This window comes from Schistocerca nitens, chromosome 6 (assembly GCF_023898315.1).
Source record: "Schistocerca nitens isolate TAMUIC-IGC-003100 chromosome 6, iqSchNite1.1, whole genome shotgun sequence".
In the NCBI taxonomy this organism is placed as follows: Eukaryota; Metazoa; Arthropoda; class Insecta; order Orthoptera; family Acrididae; genus Schistocerca; species Schistocerca nitens.
Window position 1 is genome coordinate 699365376 of NC_064619.1, and position 15219 is coordinate 699380594.

At 46.9% G+C, this 15219-nt stretch overlaps 1 protein-coding gene across 1 annotated transcript; it reads left to right on the forward strand.

Moving 5' to 3' along the window:
* The first annotated feature begins 9924 nt into the window (after positions 1-9924).
* LOC126263575 (keratin-associated protein 10-4-like) lies at positions 9925-14933 on the forward strand. The gene is made up of 2 exons (XM_049960668.1): positions 9925-10067; positions 13544-14933. Exons 1-2 carry the CDS (start codon positions 9925-9927, stop codon positions 14931-14933), a joined length of 1533 nt encoding a protein of 510 aa, XP_049816625.1.
* Positions 14934-15219: the final 286 nt, after the last annotated feature.

A 15219-nucleotide genomic window follows, 5' to 3' on the forward strand; every position in this document is an offset into this window, starting at 1 on the left:
AAGGCAGCTTGAATGAAGAAGCTGAATACTCTATTTTCTTAGTCACTCCTAGTGGAACTCACCCTGCGGATCCAGGGTTTAGAATAGGCCTGAGGTATTCCTGCCTGTTTTAAGAGGCGACTACAAGGAATCTCGCACTTTTTGGCCCCATGAGTTCGGGTCCCATTCTATGATTTGATCTCCCACTTTCCAAATTCTACCCAAGTGCGGGCGATGTGGGGAAGGACGCCTTACATGGTGCATGAGTTATCCATAATGCCCTTACATTCGATCTCCTGAATCTCTTGTCACGGATTTGCATCTCCACCTGCAATTAAACTCTTTGAGTGAGGACCCCTTTTGGGTTTGTCATCTTCTTCCGTTGTCTTCTGTCCTCTTTCGCCTCCGTGAGAGTATTGGATTTCTCTGCACCCAGTATCCAGCATGGTAGCCAGTCCGCTGTGGTGGGGCCATCATGTATCCATTTGGTGGTAGCCTTCTGAAAACACAGGTATTGCACTGCTGATGCCTGAGCTGTAAACTCCCCACGCATGCCAAGGCGTAGATGCCTGTCTTCCAGGTGTCAGGATGCCCAGCAATGGCCATCATGCCAGTTGACCTTAGCTGTGGCTGGGTGGCGCCCATTGGGAGAGCCCCTGATCAGTGGCATCAGGGCGGATGACCCAAAATGAAGCAGACTGTCATCTGTTGCTGGTGACCGAATGGCACCAGCAGTCTCTGAGAGGGGCAAGATCGAATACAATGCTGACAGGTATGACCCTAAATCGTTTCCCTCCCTCGCTACACCATGGGAGGTAGGTAATGCACATAACCCTACATGGGGTGGCACCATGCTTACTGAATGAGGCAGAGATGTCGAAAATTTACTGTCACAACTCGACCTCGATCTCTGCCTCTTAAACACAGGCGCCCCCACACATTTCAGTGTGGCACATGACACATATTCGGCCATTGATCTCTCGGTTTGCACTCCTGGCCGTCTCCCATCTATCCACTGGAGAGCACATGACTTGTGTGGTAGTGGCCACTTCCCCATCTTCCTGTCACTGCCCCGGCGTCAGGCCCACGAACGCCTACCCAGATCTGTTTTAACAAGGCAGACTGGGAAGTCTTCACTTCTGCTGTCACCGTTGAATCTCCTCCACATGATAACGTCGATGTGGTGGTTGAGCAGATAACTAAAACGTTAGTTTCTGCTGCGAAAAACGCGATCGCTCGTTCTTTAGGGGCTCCTAGCGAAAGATAGTCCCTTGGTGGTCGCCCAAAGTCGCTGAGGCAGTTAAGCAAGGTCGACGAGCTCTACAGCAGCATAAGCGGCACCCTTCCCTGGAGCACCACATAGCCCTTAAACGGCTCTGTACCTGTGTTCGCCAGCTTACCAAACGACAAACTGGAGTGCTCTTAAGCACACCCCTTCATGCCCTAGGAGTCGTTTCTTCTGTGTACTGACTCTTTGAGCAGCCTACAACCTATCGACCAGTGCTACCCCCGCCATCCTCTGGTAGCGACCATCCAGGAGTCTATCTATGCCCTGGGACGGTCTGGTCGTTCAGTGGTGTTTTTAGGGACCCCAGGACACGTCGGAATCCCAGTCAACGAACTTGACAGGCTGTCCAAGCAAGCTAGATGTAAACTGCTTATGGAGATCGGCAGTCCAATAACTGACTCCTGTTCGTTTTTACACCGCCAGGTTTTTCGACTTTGGGAGACTGAATGGCACAGTCTCGGTACACACAACAAACTGCTTGCCATTAAGGAGACTACGAATGTGTGGCAGTCCTCAATGTGGGCATCTTGCAGGGACTCTGTGGTTCTCTGCCGGCTCCACATTGGCCATGCTTGGACGACCCACGCCTACCTCCTGCACAGTGAAGACCCAGCTCAGTATCGATGCAGCGCCCGGTTGACAGTGGCCCATATGCTGGTACACTGTTCCACTGTGACTGCCCTGCGATGAAATCTTCGGTTACTGGACTCCTTGCTCCTAATTTTATGACAATGACTCATCAGCTGATTTAGTTTTAAGTTTTAGTCGTAAGGGTGGTTTTATCATTTGATCTAAGTTTTAGCTCATGTACTTTATCCCTCTGTTTCCTTCACCCTAGTGCTTTTAGTGTGGACGTTTCAATGTGTTGCAGAGTGGCTGGCTTCTTCTTTTTGTTCTCATGGTCAGCCAGCCATAGTAATATTTTGTCGTTTTAATCTCTCATACCCGTTTCTTGAGTTTCTGTTTTCTTCTCCCCTTCTGGCCATCTGTCTTTGTTGCCCTTCTGTCATTCTTGTGGTTTTCCTCTCTCCGTTTTGTTGTCAGTCTTGCTTGTTTTATTCTCACACATGTGGCATTGTTTTATTCTGAACAAGGGATGGATGACCTAACAGTTTGGTCCCTTCCCCCATCTTTTAAACCAACCAACCAACATTGTAGGACATGGACCGCACAGCTCTTCTGAGATTTTACAATGTGCTGATTTCATACTGTTTGGAGTATGGATGTGTTGCCTATGGGTTGGCAGCACCATCCATACTGAGCCTGCTGGACACTGTTAACCACATTGGCATGCAGTTGGCAATGGGGACCTTCTGTATGAGCCCTGTCCATAGCTTCCTGGCAGAAGCTGGTGTCACACCACTTTGGGTTAAACAGCAGCAGCTTTTGGCAAGTTACACAGTCAGTCTGTCAGATGCCTACTCGTCACTCAGCACTCTTCCACAACCAGCAGTTCAGACTGTTCATGCAACACCCAAAAATGGGAAGACCAGCGAGGATCTGACGTGATATTCTACTGAAGGACCTCCAGCAGCCTCTTGTCAGTATGTGTTCCTAAGGCTCCCACTTGTCACCTGTGGGCTGTACCATGTCCTTTGATACAAATGGACCTCTTTTGTGGCCCTGATAAGGATGCTGATCCTACCCTTCTCAGACATCTCGTTCTTTCAATCCTCCACGATTATTGTAATTTAGTATGCATCTACACAGATGGATCGAAAGTCAACAACAAGGTTGGGTACACTTTCGAAAATGCAAGGGGACATGAGAAGCACTCTCTGCTGAGTGTCTGTAGTATACAGTGTTGTGCTTTTTAGCTCCCCTTGTACAAGATGCTGCCTGGTTTATTTCTTTTACCTAGTGTAGTAAAAGTACTGTCACATCCTTTCAAACTCTTCGACTAGCTTATTAAGTTTGAGTGGCTTAGTCCCCATTGTTTTAACTTTTTTCTTTTTCACAATACTTGATCTCTGCCTCCTCTACACTGGAGTTCCCAAACCTTTCAGTATGGCATGTGGCACTTTGTCAGCCACTGATCTCTTCATTTGTAGCCTTGGGTTCCTCCCCTTCATTGTATGGGGAGTTCATGACAATTTGAACAATAGCAATCATTTTTTGACAGTTGGAGCTTTTCTTCAGCATCTTTGACATGGACGCCATTCTAGGACAGCCTTTACTGATGTAGATTGGGATGCCTTTTCCTTGGTTGTCGTCCCAACTGTTCCACCACAGAATAGCACTGATGAGGCCATACCGAGTTTGATTGATGCCATCCTTTTGGCAGCTGCTTCAGTGATTCCTTCTTCCTCAGGATCTCCCTGGCAGAAGTCTATCCCTGACTATTACCCATCTCTCAACCACCTCTTGGCCTTTAAATGGCTTAATGTCCAGGCCTGTTGTCTAATTATATGCCTAAAATGGATAGTTGGGAATGATACGTCGCTGGCTTAGGGCCGTATACTCACTCTTTGCAGGTTTGGGCAAAGATCAGGCGCATTTTTGGCTGCCACCCTACAGCCCCCCTGGTAAATTTCCCTGAATGGAGTGACCCTCACCAGCCTGGACTCCACTGAACATTTTGCTGAGCATTTCTCCCAGGCCTCAGTGTTGATCCACTATACACATGTTCAGTCTTCTCAAACACTGTCTGGAATGACTCCCTTTATCTTTCATTCTGTCAGGTGGAGTCTTACAACGCCCCTTCTAGTTTGTGGGAATTTCCCAGCGCATTTGTTCTTTGTCCCAAGACGACTCCTAGACTGGACTGGGTGCACAGCCAAATGCTTAAACACTAATTGGTGGCTAACCAGTGTCATATACTTGCCCTTTTCTACTGTCTGTGGAATGAGGGGGAATTCCCTTCCCATGCCTAGAAAGAGTCGTTATCCCAGTTCTGAAATCCGGTAAAACCTCTTCATATGGGCAGCTGTTGTCTGATCTGATTAACCACTGTCCTTTGCAAGTTGCTTGAACGTACGAATCGAAGGCTGTACTGAGTCCTTGAATACTGCAACCATTGGCTTCAACCCAGGTTGTTTCTCGCCGAGGCCACTATGCTGCAGATAATTTAGTCCACCTGGAGTCTGCTAGCTGAATGTCTTTTGCCCTGCGTCAACACCTGGTTGAAGTTTTCTTTTTTATGCATAAAGCTTATACCACATGGCATCATGATCTCCTTGCCATCTCACATGAGTTTGGGCCTCTGTGGCCCGCTCTAGATTTTTATTCAGAACTTTCTTACATGTCGCACTTTACAGGTACAGATTGGCACCTCCCATAGAACTTCCCATACGCAGGAGTGTGTGGTATTCCTGGTTTTTTGAATAGCCGTCACTTTTTAATGAGTAGCAATGGTCTGGTGGCAGCTGTGGGACCTACACATTCCCTCTTTGTATGCTGATGACTTGTGCATTTATTTTTATTCCTCCAAGATGTGCGTTGCTGAATGCAGACTGCAAGGAGAAATACGCAGAGCACAATCTTGGGCTTTTACTGATTTTAGATTGTCTGCTGCCAAGACCACCTTTATGCGTTTATCGCCATACAGTGCATTCCCACCCAGATGTGTACCTTGACGGCCAGCTCCTCACTGTGGGGCATGCTCATCGTTTTCTTGGGTTCTGGCCTTTGATGCCTTGTTGACATGGCTTCCCCATCTTCGTCAGTTAAATCAGACATGTTGGTCCCACTTCAACACTCTGTCCATGCCCCAGAAGTAAATAGGAAGTTCATGGAAGCTAAGGCGAAATGGCTACATGAAAAATGTGAAGTAATCGTAAAATAAATTGTCAGAAGGGCTGACTCAGCATAGAGAAAAGTCAAAACAGCCTTCTGTGAAATTAAAAGCAGGGCCGGTAACATTAAGGTAGCAATGGAAATTCCACTGTCAAATGCGGAGGAGAGCGGATAGGTGGAAAGAGTACATTGAAGGACTCTGAGGTGGAGGACTTCAGATAACGTGGTAGAAGAAGAAACAGGGGTGACAGGGAAGAGATGGGGATCAAGTACTAGAATCAGAGTTTAAAGGCGCTTTGGACGACTTGAAATCAAATAAGGGAGAAGGGACAGATGACACTCCATTAGAATGTCTAAAATCGTTGGGGCGAATGGCAACAAAACGATTATTCATGTTGGTGTCTAGGATCCAAAGGACGGACTATATACCACCACACTTTCGGAAAAAAATCCATACAGTTGCCAAGGTTACAAGAGCTGACAGTTGTGAGAATTACAGCAAAATCAGCTTAACAGCTCATGCATCCAAGTTGCTGACAAGAATAGTATACAGAATAATGAAAAAGAAAATTGAAGATGTATTAGATGATCATTTTGGCTTTAGGAAATGTAAAGGCACCAGAGGGGCAAATCTGACGTTTTAGTTGATAATGGAAGCAAGCAAGACTAAAGAAAAATAAAGACACGATCATAGGATTTGTCGACCTGAAAAAAAAAAGTTAGACCATGTCAAATGGTGAAAATGTTCGAAATCTTCAGGAAAATGTGGGTGAGCTATAGTGAGAGGGTAATAAACAATATGTACAAGAACGAAGAGGTAACAATGAGAAGAGGACAAAGAACGAAGTGATTCCATTAAAAAGGACGTAAGGCAAGGATGAAGTCGTTCGTCCCTACTGTTCAATCCATACAGAAATAAAGATTCGAGAGAGAAGAAAGTGAGAAATTTATATTCAAGGTAAAAGAATAACAATATCTGCTGATGATACTGTTGCCCTCGGAGAAAATGAAGAATTACAGGATCTGTTGGATGGAATCAAGTCTAACGAATGTAAAATATGAATTGAGAGTAAATCGAAGAAAGAGAAAGTAATGAAGTTTCAGAAATGAGCAGCGGTTTTCTCGGAATTTCCAGAGTAGAGCATGTTATTACTTGCACGTTATGACGTTTTGATGCCCTACTAAAAGTGTACAAAGTTTGACGTAAATCCGTGATCCCAACTTCCTCCTCTTGTCAGCTGACTACTCGACGCAAGTGTTTACCGCAGCGCCCCTGGCGTATTATTCATGTACTGTCTCGTCTGTTTAGTGTCATTTTCGTTAACGTCACCGCCAAAACAGTGTTGGGAGAGCTGTCAGTTGTGCCGTTTGGCATGTCAAAGGTGAAAGTGAGTTTGCGACTGTACTTTTACGAGAAAAAATGTAGAAGCAAAATACTGGAAAAAGTAACAACGTTCACAGCGGTATTCATTAGTGGATGTTCTTGTCAAACGTCGGATGATAAATTCTTTACACTCCTGAGACCTGAAAGAATCGAAAAAATGTCACACATATATTTCAGAATACACCGGTATACACTTATTTGCTCCAGAAAATGTACTCACAAAGTGCAAACACACCAAACTACATCCAGACCGCAGTAAATAGCATCTTTTTGTCTTATCCTTTACATCTTATTTTCTTGCTAAGTGCCAAATAACATCAAAAATTACTTTTCTAGTCAAATAACTGACCTTTTCACAGTTTAAATAATTTTAATTAAAACACTTTTCTCTGTAATACGTAAGTATCTTTTTGGTTTCAGACACCGCGAAGTCACTTGTTTCTGCGCAGTAAGCAGCATATTCGGAAATTTAGAACTCACTACTCGGCACAATTTATAGACAATTGACGTTGCTGATTACACACAGGCACACGCACTTTGAGTAGTCGATTTTGATCAGAAAGTCGCTCGTGTAAATGGCCTAAGGGCGAGTCCGGAACGAGCCCTCGGCTCTATTACCTACTGGACAAGTCGCGAAGTTTGGACAGGTGATTACTGGACCGTTCCTCGACTATTTCTGGGTGCAAATTCGCTGGGTGCAGGTTACTGGAAACCGACGTATCTTTCCACAGCCGTTGCCAAATCGCATAAAACGTACGTCACTTGGTTGACGGTCGTCGATATAAACAGCCCTCGCCGATAGGGAAGGAGGGTGGATGAAGGAAGGTCGCGGACCAGGAGAGAGCACAAGAAAATGCGGCGAGGCGTAGGCGCTGGCAGGCCGCGGGAGGGAATTGCAGGCCGGTGGTTGGCTGGTGCGTGCTGGGTGGGGGCCCGCGTGGCTGGGGTGGGGGAAGGCTGACAGGATTGCGCCATGCGCCAGGCGGCGCGGCAGTTGCGTGCTGACGTCCGATGGGGGAGTGTATAGCCGAACGGTAGTACAGCGCCTGGCGTGGCCGCACCGCACGCCCAACTGTTCTCAGGGATGGGACGCCGCAGCCTGTAGCGCCCGGCTCCGAGGAGAGAGAACGGAAAGACTGACCACCAAGGTGGATGGAACAGGTAAGCGCACAGTGGCTGGCCGCGCGTGCGTTGCTCGTGCGTGGGCGGAGCGCCGCGGCGTACGCGTTGTGCCGGTTCAGGCAGCCCTGACCTACCGCAACCGGCGGCCGCAGCGCGCAGGGCAGGTCCCGACGTCCGGATCGATAGGGCCCCGCCAGAGGGAAGCGGAAGGGACCCGCCCAGCTCCGCCGGCGTTGCTCTGCCTTGCCTCGAGCGCTTGTTTACCAGGCACACTGCTCTGCCACTTGACGAGCAGAAAACCGTCGGGCATCAGGCGCCGCATCTGTTCCCATTCGAGATGCAGACTACTCCTACATGGAATACTGCAAATACTTTCATAAGTAGCCAGGCATCTCTCCCGCATGCCGAAAAATCGTTAACGGAAGTCATCCTCCATCTCTGCCAGCGTCTTGATTAACAGTGGTCAGTCAGCTTCAGACGATCAAGATTTGTGTATTTATTGAGCGACCCATTTCGGGATAAGAAATTTTCTGCCTTTTTCTTGTGTAATATCTCTACTGGAACCTTTGGCGAAGTATACACTTCGCTGTGGAGTGGATGAGTACTGCCATGATAGTACAGCTCTTACTGGGCCTGGAAGGCAGACGTTCAAAATTCCAGTCCCAGTTATGAAGTTTCAATCAGCAAGGATGACTCAAAACGGCACACTCCGCTAAAGACATAAACATTCATTCCAGATGCGCTTTGCTAGTAACAAACATCCTGTAGACAGATGTTAAGGAGCTGCATCTACCAAACTAGCACCGGCGAATTTACGAAAATCATTAGATGGTTCTTAAATTTTAGGTCAGGAATTAATGACCATGGTTACATTCCCGAAAATTTATTAAACATCCGATCCATCTGGAAGGAAGGAATGAAGAAACAAAGGGAGACATTCCGTCTACATAGAGGTCATTATAGACGGAGAAAACGCAGGAAATGATTAAAGCATGGGGCAGGATATCGGTCGGTTCAAAGGAACCATTTCAGAGTTTGCCTGGAACGATTTAGAGAGATCGCGAAGAACTTGAAACACAGATTTGAACAGTCATCCTTCCGAATGCGCGAGGAGTCGCTGATGAAGGGCTGTAACTCTGCTTGAGAGGAAGTATGATGTAAGAAATTGCTTGAGAGGAAGTATCCCATCGCATCTCATATGGTCAACGTAAATCACGTTCCCAACTCATTCTGAACGTATGCGTGTACAAAACTGCTTCCCAACCGCATCAAATCTCCTTGGGGTTGCTGGTTGAACATTGATGGCAGTGAGTGGGTTATACTTTCTTTTCTGGTTTTCGTCAGTCAACGCTGCTTTGATTTAAAGTTAACGGTTCGGTATCATATACACAAGACCACGTCTTTGATCCACCAGTTTAGAACAATTCTGGCTACAAGAAGTCCTATTTCCTTTTTAAATCAGTCCTACTGAAAGAACGTATAATAGCTATAAATGGTCCACGACACGTTTTTGGCAATTATTGATCAACTATAAAGCAGCAGATGTCTAAATTTTACCACAGACTGTACGGTAATTTGAGTCGAATGTGAAACATTTGCAAAGGCGAAAAAATTTATCGTAGCATCTTCCGCTGCTGCACCCCGTTTTCGTCAGATCCAAACGCCCTTGAGCGCGCCCTCTACTGGTTACACCACCTCCAGAAGACGCAGCTCTCTTCCAGTTACAACACTTGTTGTTACTGCTAATCTCGGGAACAGATTTTCCTAGAGTAAACAGTGGAATCTTCTTAGAGGCAGAAGGAACAGAACGATAGCTATTGGATCTCGACAAGTCACCTTCAAAAGCTTACCCTAGAGTCTGCTGCCAGTTACTATCCTTTCACGGCGAAACTTACAAAAATTCGTAAAGTAAGATGTAGCAACGGCAAAAGTACAGTTATCACTGCATTGTTCAGTGCTTAAATAAAAGCCCAACAATGAAAGAGAGATGACTCCAGTTAGTGGTCATGTCATTTTAAAATTTTAGAAATTTTTGAGTCCTCCGTGAGAACACTAAGATATTGCCCCAAATATATCGCAGCTTAGTTACCAATTTCAGAGGCTTAAATAAATGCATGAGGAAAAATGTTCCATGTAGGTCCTCCGATGTCTTACCTTCATCGTGCCATCTTTCTAAGTACACGAGGATGACAGATGAGTCCGTGACACTGGCTTTAATGGAAATAAAGTAGGAAAGCATCTGGAAGTGCGCCAGTAGACTGGCTGTTTCATATCTATTTGTCGAACTACACCGTGTACTGTACTATGTACAGTATTTGCAGCACGGAACTAAGATAGAAAAATAGAAAATTCTTGTACTGACCGAGAAAATGCGGTCTATCTTCAGTAAGCAAGACCCGCAGCCATTGCCAGCAAAATGCTGGCCTCTTCCCCGGCAGGAACAGCAATCGATTCTCCGCCATGGACCATTGCTGTGTTACGAGGTAAACATCTCCGCAGGGTCGATGGTGGTGCGAGTGCAGAAATCGTGATCGGTCGGTCGCGTGGCTTCGTCGACAGGTCTGAGTACTGAGCAGGGTCCGTTCATTGAAAATTTGGTCTACTTTCCTTTACATGGACTTGCTGAAGGATGAAATGCATGGGAGTCGTAGTTATCTAGAATAATTGGACACGAAAGTAAAGGAAATCTTAGTCCAGCGCAATTTTCATATAAATGGTTGAATTCATTTTAGTCGTGTTTAATTTGTGCATACAATCAGGCCTTCTGAAAAATAATTATGGAACAAGATTTTTGTGTTACTTTCGTGAGTGCTATAGTAGGCCTATTAAATTTGATATACTATGAGAGTTCAACGAGACTCCGCTCTTCGAATGTATCGCCGAACGTTTTGCTCTGTACGTGTGCCCTTGACTTTCCACTTTGTAATTGACTGCTGGGATGTAGTATTTTTCGCGTTTCTGCCCTTTGGTTATTGTATGGGAATTTATTATGTACACTGCGATTTTAGGAGCGAAAGGAGAGTAGACTATGGCCGCGAACTCAGCTAAGTTATTTTGCGTAGTCGCATAAGAGAACTGGACATTAAACAGGAGGGCGGCAGGTATATAGTCGCCTGTAAACTGAAAAGCAAGCAGCGCTGTTGGCGGGAAGTTGTTTCTCGGAGGAACACTACAGCTGATGTACAGGACTAACAATTTCCCCCCTAGCAGTGCAGAACAGTGTGTACAGATTCATTTAGAGTCTGTCCATGTTTTTCTTTTTTTCTCTTTTTTTTGTTAGTCTCATTACTAACTCATAGCTCCATTAACGCATTGTGTGGAAAATGTCTCCCTCTTCCCCCTTGGGCATGTCTATACTTGATTCAGATGGTGCGCTGTGGAGGTTTGGTATAAGGTCATGAAACACCCTTCAGTTGCTTCTTGTGACATAAAGGGATAGACAGAGTTGAGAATAACCCTCTCAATCTTAAATCTGGAGACTTACGAAGGAAGGAGGTGCATGGATGCCATACGGCAACCCACCTTCCTACTTCCCATCGCACATCCACTGCACACCTACCACCTCCCCCCCCCCCCCCACCTCCCCTTCCTTTCAACTGTTACACCCTGAAAAACAGTTCATTACTCAAAACGCCCCTAATTCCCTTAGACGTGGTGAGCATTTTTAATATCTTTCTTTAACACATATTTTAAAAGATTACTTTTATACTGTTAAAACTATTTTTAATAATTGGCGATTTTTTCCATCCTTAGCAAAGCGAAAGTATTAGTCCTAGACAAAAAATTAATAGGACCTTTCTTGTAAGAAATTTACTGTGGTTTAATTTCGAACTTATATTTTCGCAAGAAGCTGCGGTTTTCGAGGCTATTAAAGAAAAAAGTGACTTTAAAACGCCCCTCCATCCCAACGCTCGCCCACCATCGGTCAGAATTTTTGGTATGTTCTTCATGGCTCTCTCTTCTACAACAAATTTGTAACCACACGGACTTTTTTCCCCAGCTGACTTTCTTTAGTCTACTTTGACTGGCCTGCATGGGTGTCTCTTGGTTGTAGCATATTCCTGCCGTTGTTAAAGCAAAACATTTGAGGAAGCAGTAAACGAAGGTAAGGAGAAACTTTAGAAAAGGCGAGCGTTTTCTCACATAGAATACTAATAGTCGCTGACTACCAACCTAGAATGAATCTTTAAGGAATGACAAATTCGCAGAGCAAGAAACATCTGTGGTGAAACCAGTCGCCGATGTCAGAGGGCGATGAGAAACCCCATCAGACAGGAGCCCCATAATAGCCGTAACTGTCAAGTCGTCGAAAACGGTAAAGGCTGATTACCCAGCCACTCAGTACTACTTGAAAAATTCGTCCCCCGCGACACCATATCGCCCTATACAGGGCAAAACTTGTCATCTAAGAGTGTACGTCGACAGCTGCGGAAATAAATATCAATATAAAAGAATGGGCTCTGTGCGTCAAGCACCTGTCTGTCTCACGAAGCATTCTGGCACATTCTGAGAACTTGAAGTTTGCATTGACTCCATAGCTGTTCCTTCCGAACAGTTTCTAGATACGAGAATGGTGGAATAAGAACTTAGATTACTACTGGACCTATATTTCTGTAACTATATCAGTGATGAGATCCGTTATCACATATATGCAACGAGTTTCAGGTGTTGACAGTTGTGGAATAGAGGGGTGATGAATATTTAACACACACGTGACATGAAACAATATTGTTATTTCTATTGTTATTTAACAAAATCAACATCATACGTCCATTATATTTTCAGGTGTGAAACAATTAGTTTGGCTTGTTAATAGGAGTGAAATATTTGGTAATCGTTCATACAGATTCAAAATTTGAGATATTAACAATGGAAACGAATTATGTACAGAATTGTAAAGTTAGAAATATTACTAAAATATGATAAAAAACCAAACAAATCTGTTTACGTGTAATTTCAACCGATTGCCGAAGTTCTTATTAATAAAATTGAAACTCAGCGATTGTAAGTACACACCACAAATTCTGTTGTGCAAGTGACGATACCAAAATGTCATTAGACTGTTCAACGATTGACGACCTAAATATCGTGAAAACGTGATACTTAATTCGGATGTCCCGGCAAAATTAAAGTTACTTGCTTTTTAAAAATCATCCATACCATATTAAAATATTTTTTCGTTAGCACTTTACTGCTGTTTTGGAGGCTATGGTAAGGACTTTACTACGAAGCTTATTTTTCTCTGTGATACTAGTTGTCAATCCTCCATCTGTATGGATGTTAAAGACAAAGAAAATCTGAGGGATGCATTAAAAAAAAGAATGGACCACATACATTGCACCCAAACATAAATCTGCAAAATGCAGCACTGTCTACATTACACATGCAGCCACAGGTATCCTTGGATTCAGTAGTAGTTTGACTGTGACTAAAAATGAAACACTGGCTCCACAAATAATAGCTCCCACCAGTTGTGAAGCGATACTGTAACTGTCTTTTCTATTTTGTAAAAATATCTACAGAACTTATTATTTTCTTTAGGAACTGTGAGTGTGTGAATCTACAGTAATGACAGAACGGTAGTTATGATGAGGATTTTTAAAAGTAGCTGTGCAATGGGTGATGTTTGGATAGGCGGGCCCAGCATCCAGACAGTCATGCAACAAGTGAACCAAAAAGTGAGGAAAAGTATGACTATATACATAACCATCAGAAGCCAAAAATTTGTATTCATTATTCCACATTCTCTTAAATACAAAAAGTAACATAGTATGGCCATTAAAATCTTTCCCATTACCCAGTGATGTAAAGTAGCTGCCAACAAAGTTAAATTTGAAAACAGGATAAGTTCATCCTTACCCTCATTATATTCTGAGATATACTTCTCTTTATGTTATATGTAAAGGGTATTCAATAGGATACATTCGTTCACATTCTTTTACCAAAAACTTGTAAATAGGCAGTAGTTAGTCACACACACTGCAATCCACGTCACCCAACTCCTCCTCCGGCTGCCCACCCGCCGCCTACCTCAGCTCGGTCTGCTGCTCCGGCTGCCCACCCGCCGCCTACCTCAGCTCGGTCTGCTGCTCCGGCTGCCCACCCGCCGCCTACCTCAGCTCGGTCTGCTGCTCCGGCTGCCCACCCGCCGCCTACCTCAGCTCGGTCTGCTGCTCCGGCTGCCCACCCGCCGCCTACCTCAGCTCGGTCTGCTGCTCCGGCTGCCCACCCGCCGCCTACCTCAGCTCGGTCTGCTGCTCCGGCTGCCCACCCGCCGCCTACCTCAGCTCGGTCTGCTGCTCCGGCTGCCCACCCGCCGCCTACCTCAGCTCGGTCTGCTGCTCCGGCTGCCCACCCGCCGCCTACCTCAGCTCGGTCTGCTGCTCCGGCTGCCCACCCGCCGCCTACCTCAGCTCGGTCTGCTGCTCCGGCTGCCCACCCGCCGCCTACCTCAGCTCGGTCTGCTGCTCCGGCTGCCCACCCGCCGCCTACCTCAGCTCGGTCTGCTGCTCCGGCTGCCCACCCGCCGCCTACCTCAGCTCGGTCTGCTGCTCCGGCTGCCCACCCGCCGCCTACCTCAGCTCGGTCTGCTGCTCCGGCTGCCCACCCGCCGCCTACCTCAGCTCGGTCTGCTGCTCCGGCTGCCCACCCGCCGCCTACCTCAGCTCGGTCTGCTGCTCCGGCTGCCCACCCGCCGCCTACCTCAGCTCGGTCTGCTGCTCCGGCTGCCCACCCGCCGCCTACCTCAGCTCGGTCTGCTGCTCCGGCTGCCCACCCGCCGCCTACCTCAGCTCGGTCTGCTGCTCCGGCTGCCCACCCGCCGCCTACCTCAGCTCGGTCTGCTGCTCCGGCTGCCCACCCGCCGCCTACCTCAGCTCGGTCTGCTGCTCCGGCTGCCCACCCGCCGCCTACCTCAGCTCGGTCTGCTGCTCCGGCTGCCCACCCGCCGCCTACCTCAGCTCGGTCTGCTGCTCCGGCTGCCCACCCGCCGCCTACCTCAGCTCGGTCTGCTGCTCCGGCTGCCCACCCGCCGCCTACCTCAGCTCGGTCTGCTGCTCCGGCTGCCCACCCGCCGCCTACCTCAGCTCGGTCTGCTGCTCCGGCTGCCCACCCGCCGCCTACCTCAGCTCGGTCTGCTGCTCCGGCTGCCCACCCGCCGCCTACCTCAGCTCGGTCTGCTGCTCCGGCTGCCCACCCGCCGCCTACCTCAGCTCGGTCTGCTGCTCCGGCTGCCCACCCGCCGCCTACCTCAGCTCGGTCTGCTGCTCCGGCTGCCCACCCGCCGCCTACCTCAGCTCGGTCTGCTGCTCCGGCTGCCCACCCGCCGCCTACCTCAGCTCGGTCTGCTGCTCCGGCTGCCCACCCGCCGCCTACCTCAGCTCGGTCTGCTGCTCCGGCTGCCCACCCGCCGCCACTTTCCTGTGACATTGTCACATATGCACATGACACATATTGCAGTGCACATAAATGAAATATGACGCATATTGCAGTGCACATAAATGAAATATGACGCATATTGCAGTGCACATAAATGAAATATGACGCATATTGCAGTGCACATAAATGAAATATGACGCATATTGCAGTGCACATAAATGAAATATGACGCATATTGCAGTGCACATAAATGAAATACACACACCTAACCTTTATTTTTAGTGAGTTTCGCTCTACAGTTCTTTCTGACTCTACACAATGTTTATATCATATT

Excerpts from the sequence above, each read along its gene's own strand:
- LOC126263575 (XM_049960668.1), top strand. The coding sequence starts at position 9,925 with ATGCTGGCCTCTTCCCCGGCAGGAACAGCAATCGATTCTCCGCCATGG. Across the intron at positions 10,068-13,543 it reads TCGCGTGGCTTCGTCGACAG|CTCGGTCTGCTGCTCCGGCT; the intron begins GTCTGAGTACTG and ends CGCCTACCTCAG.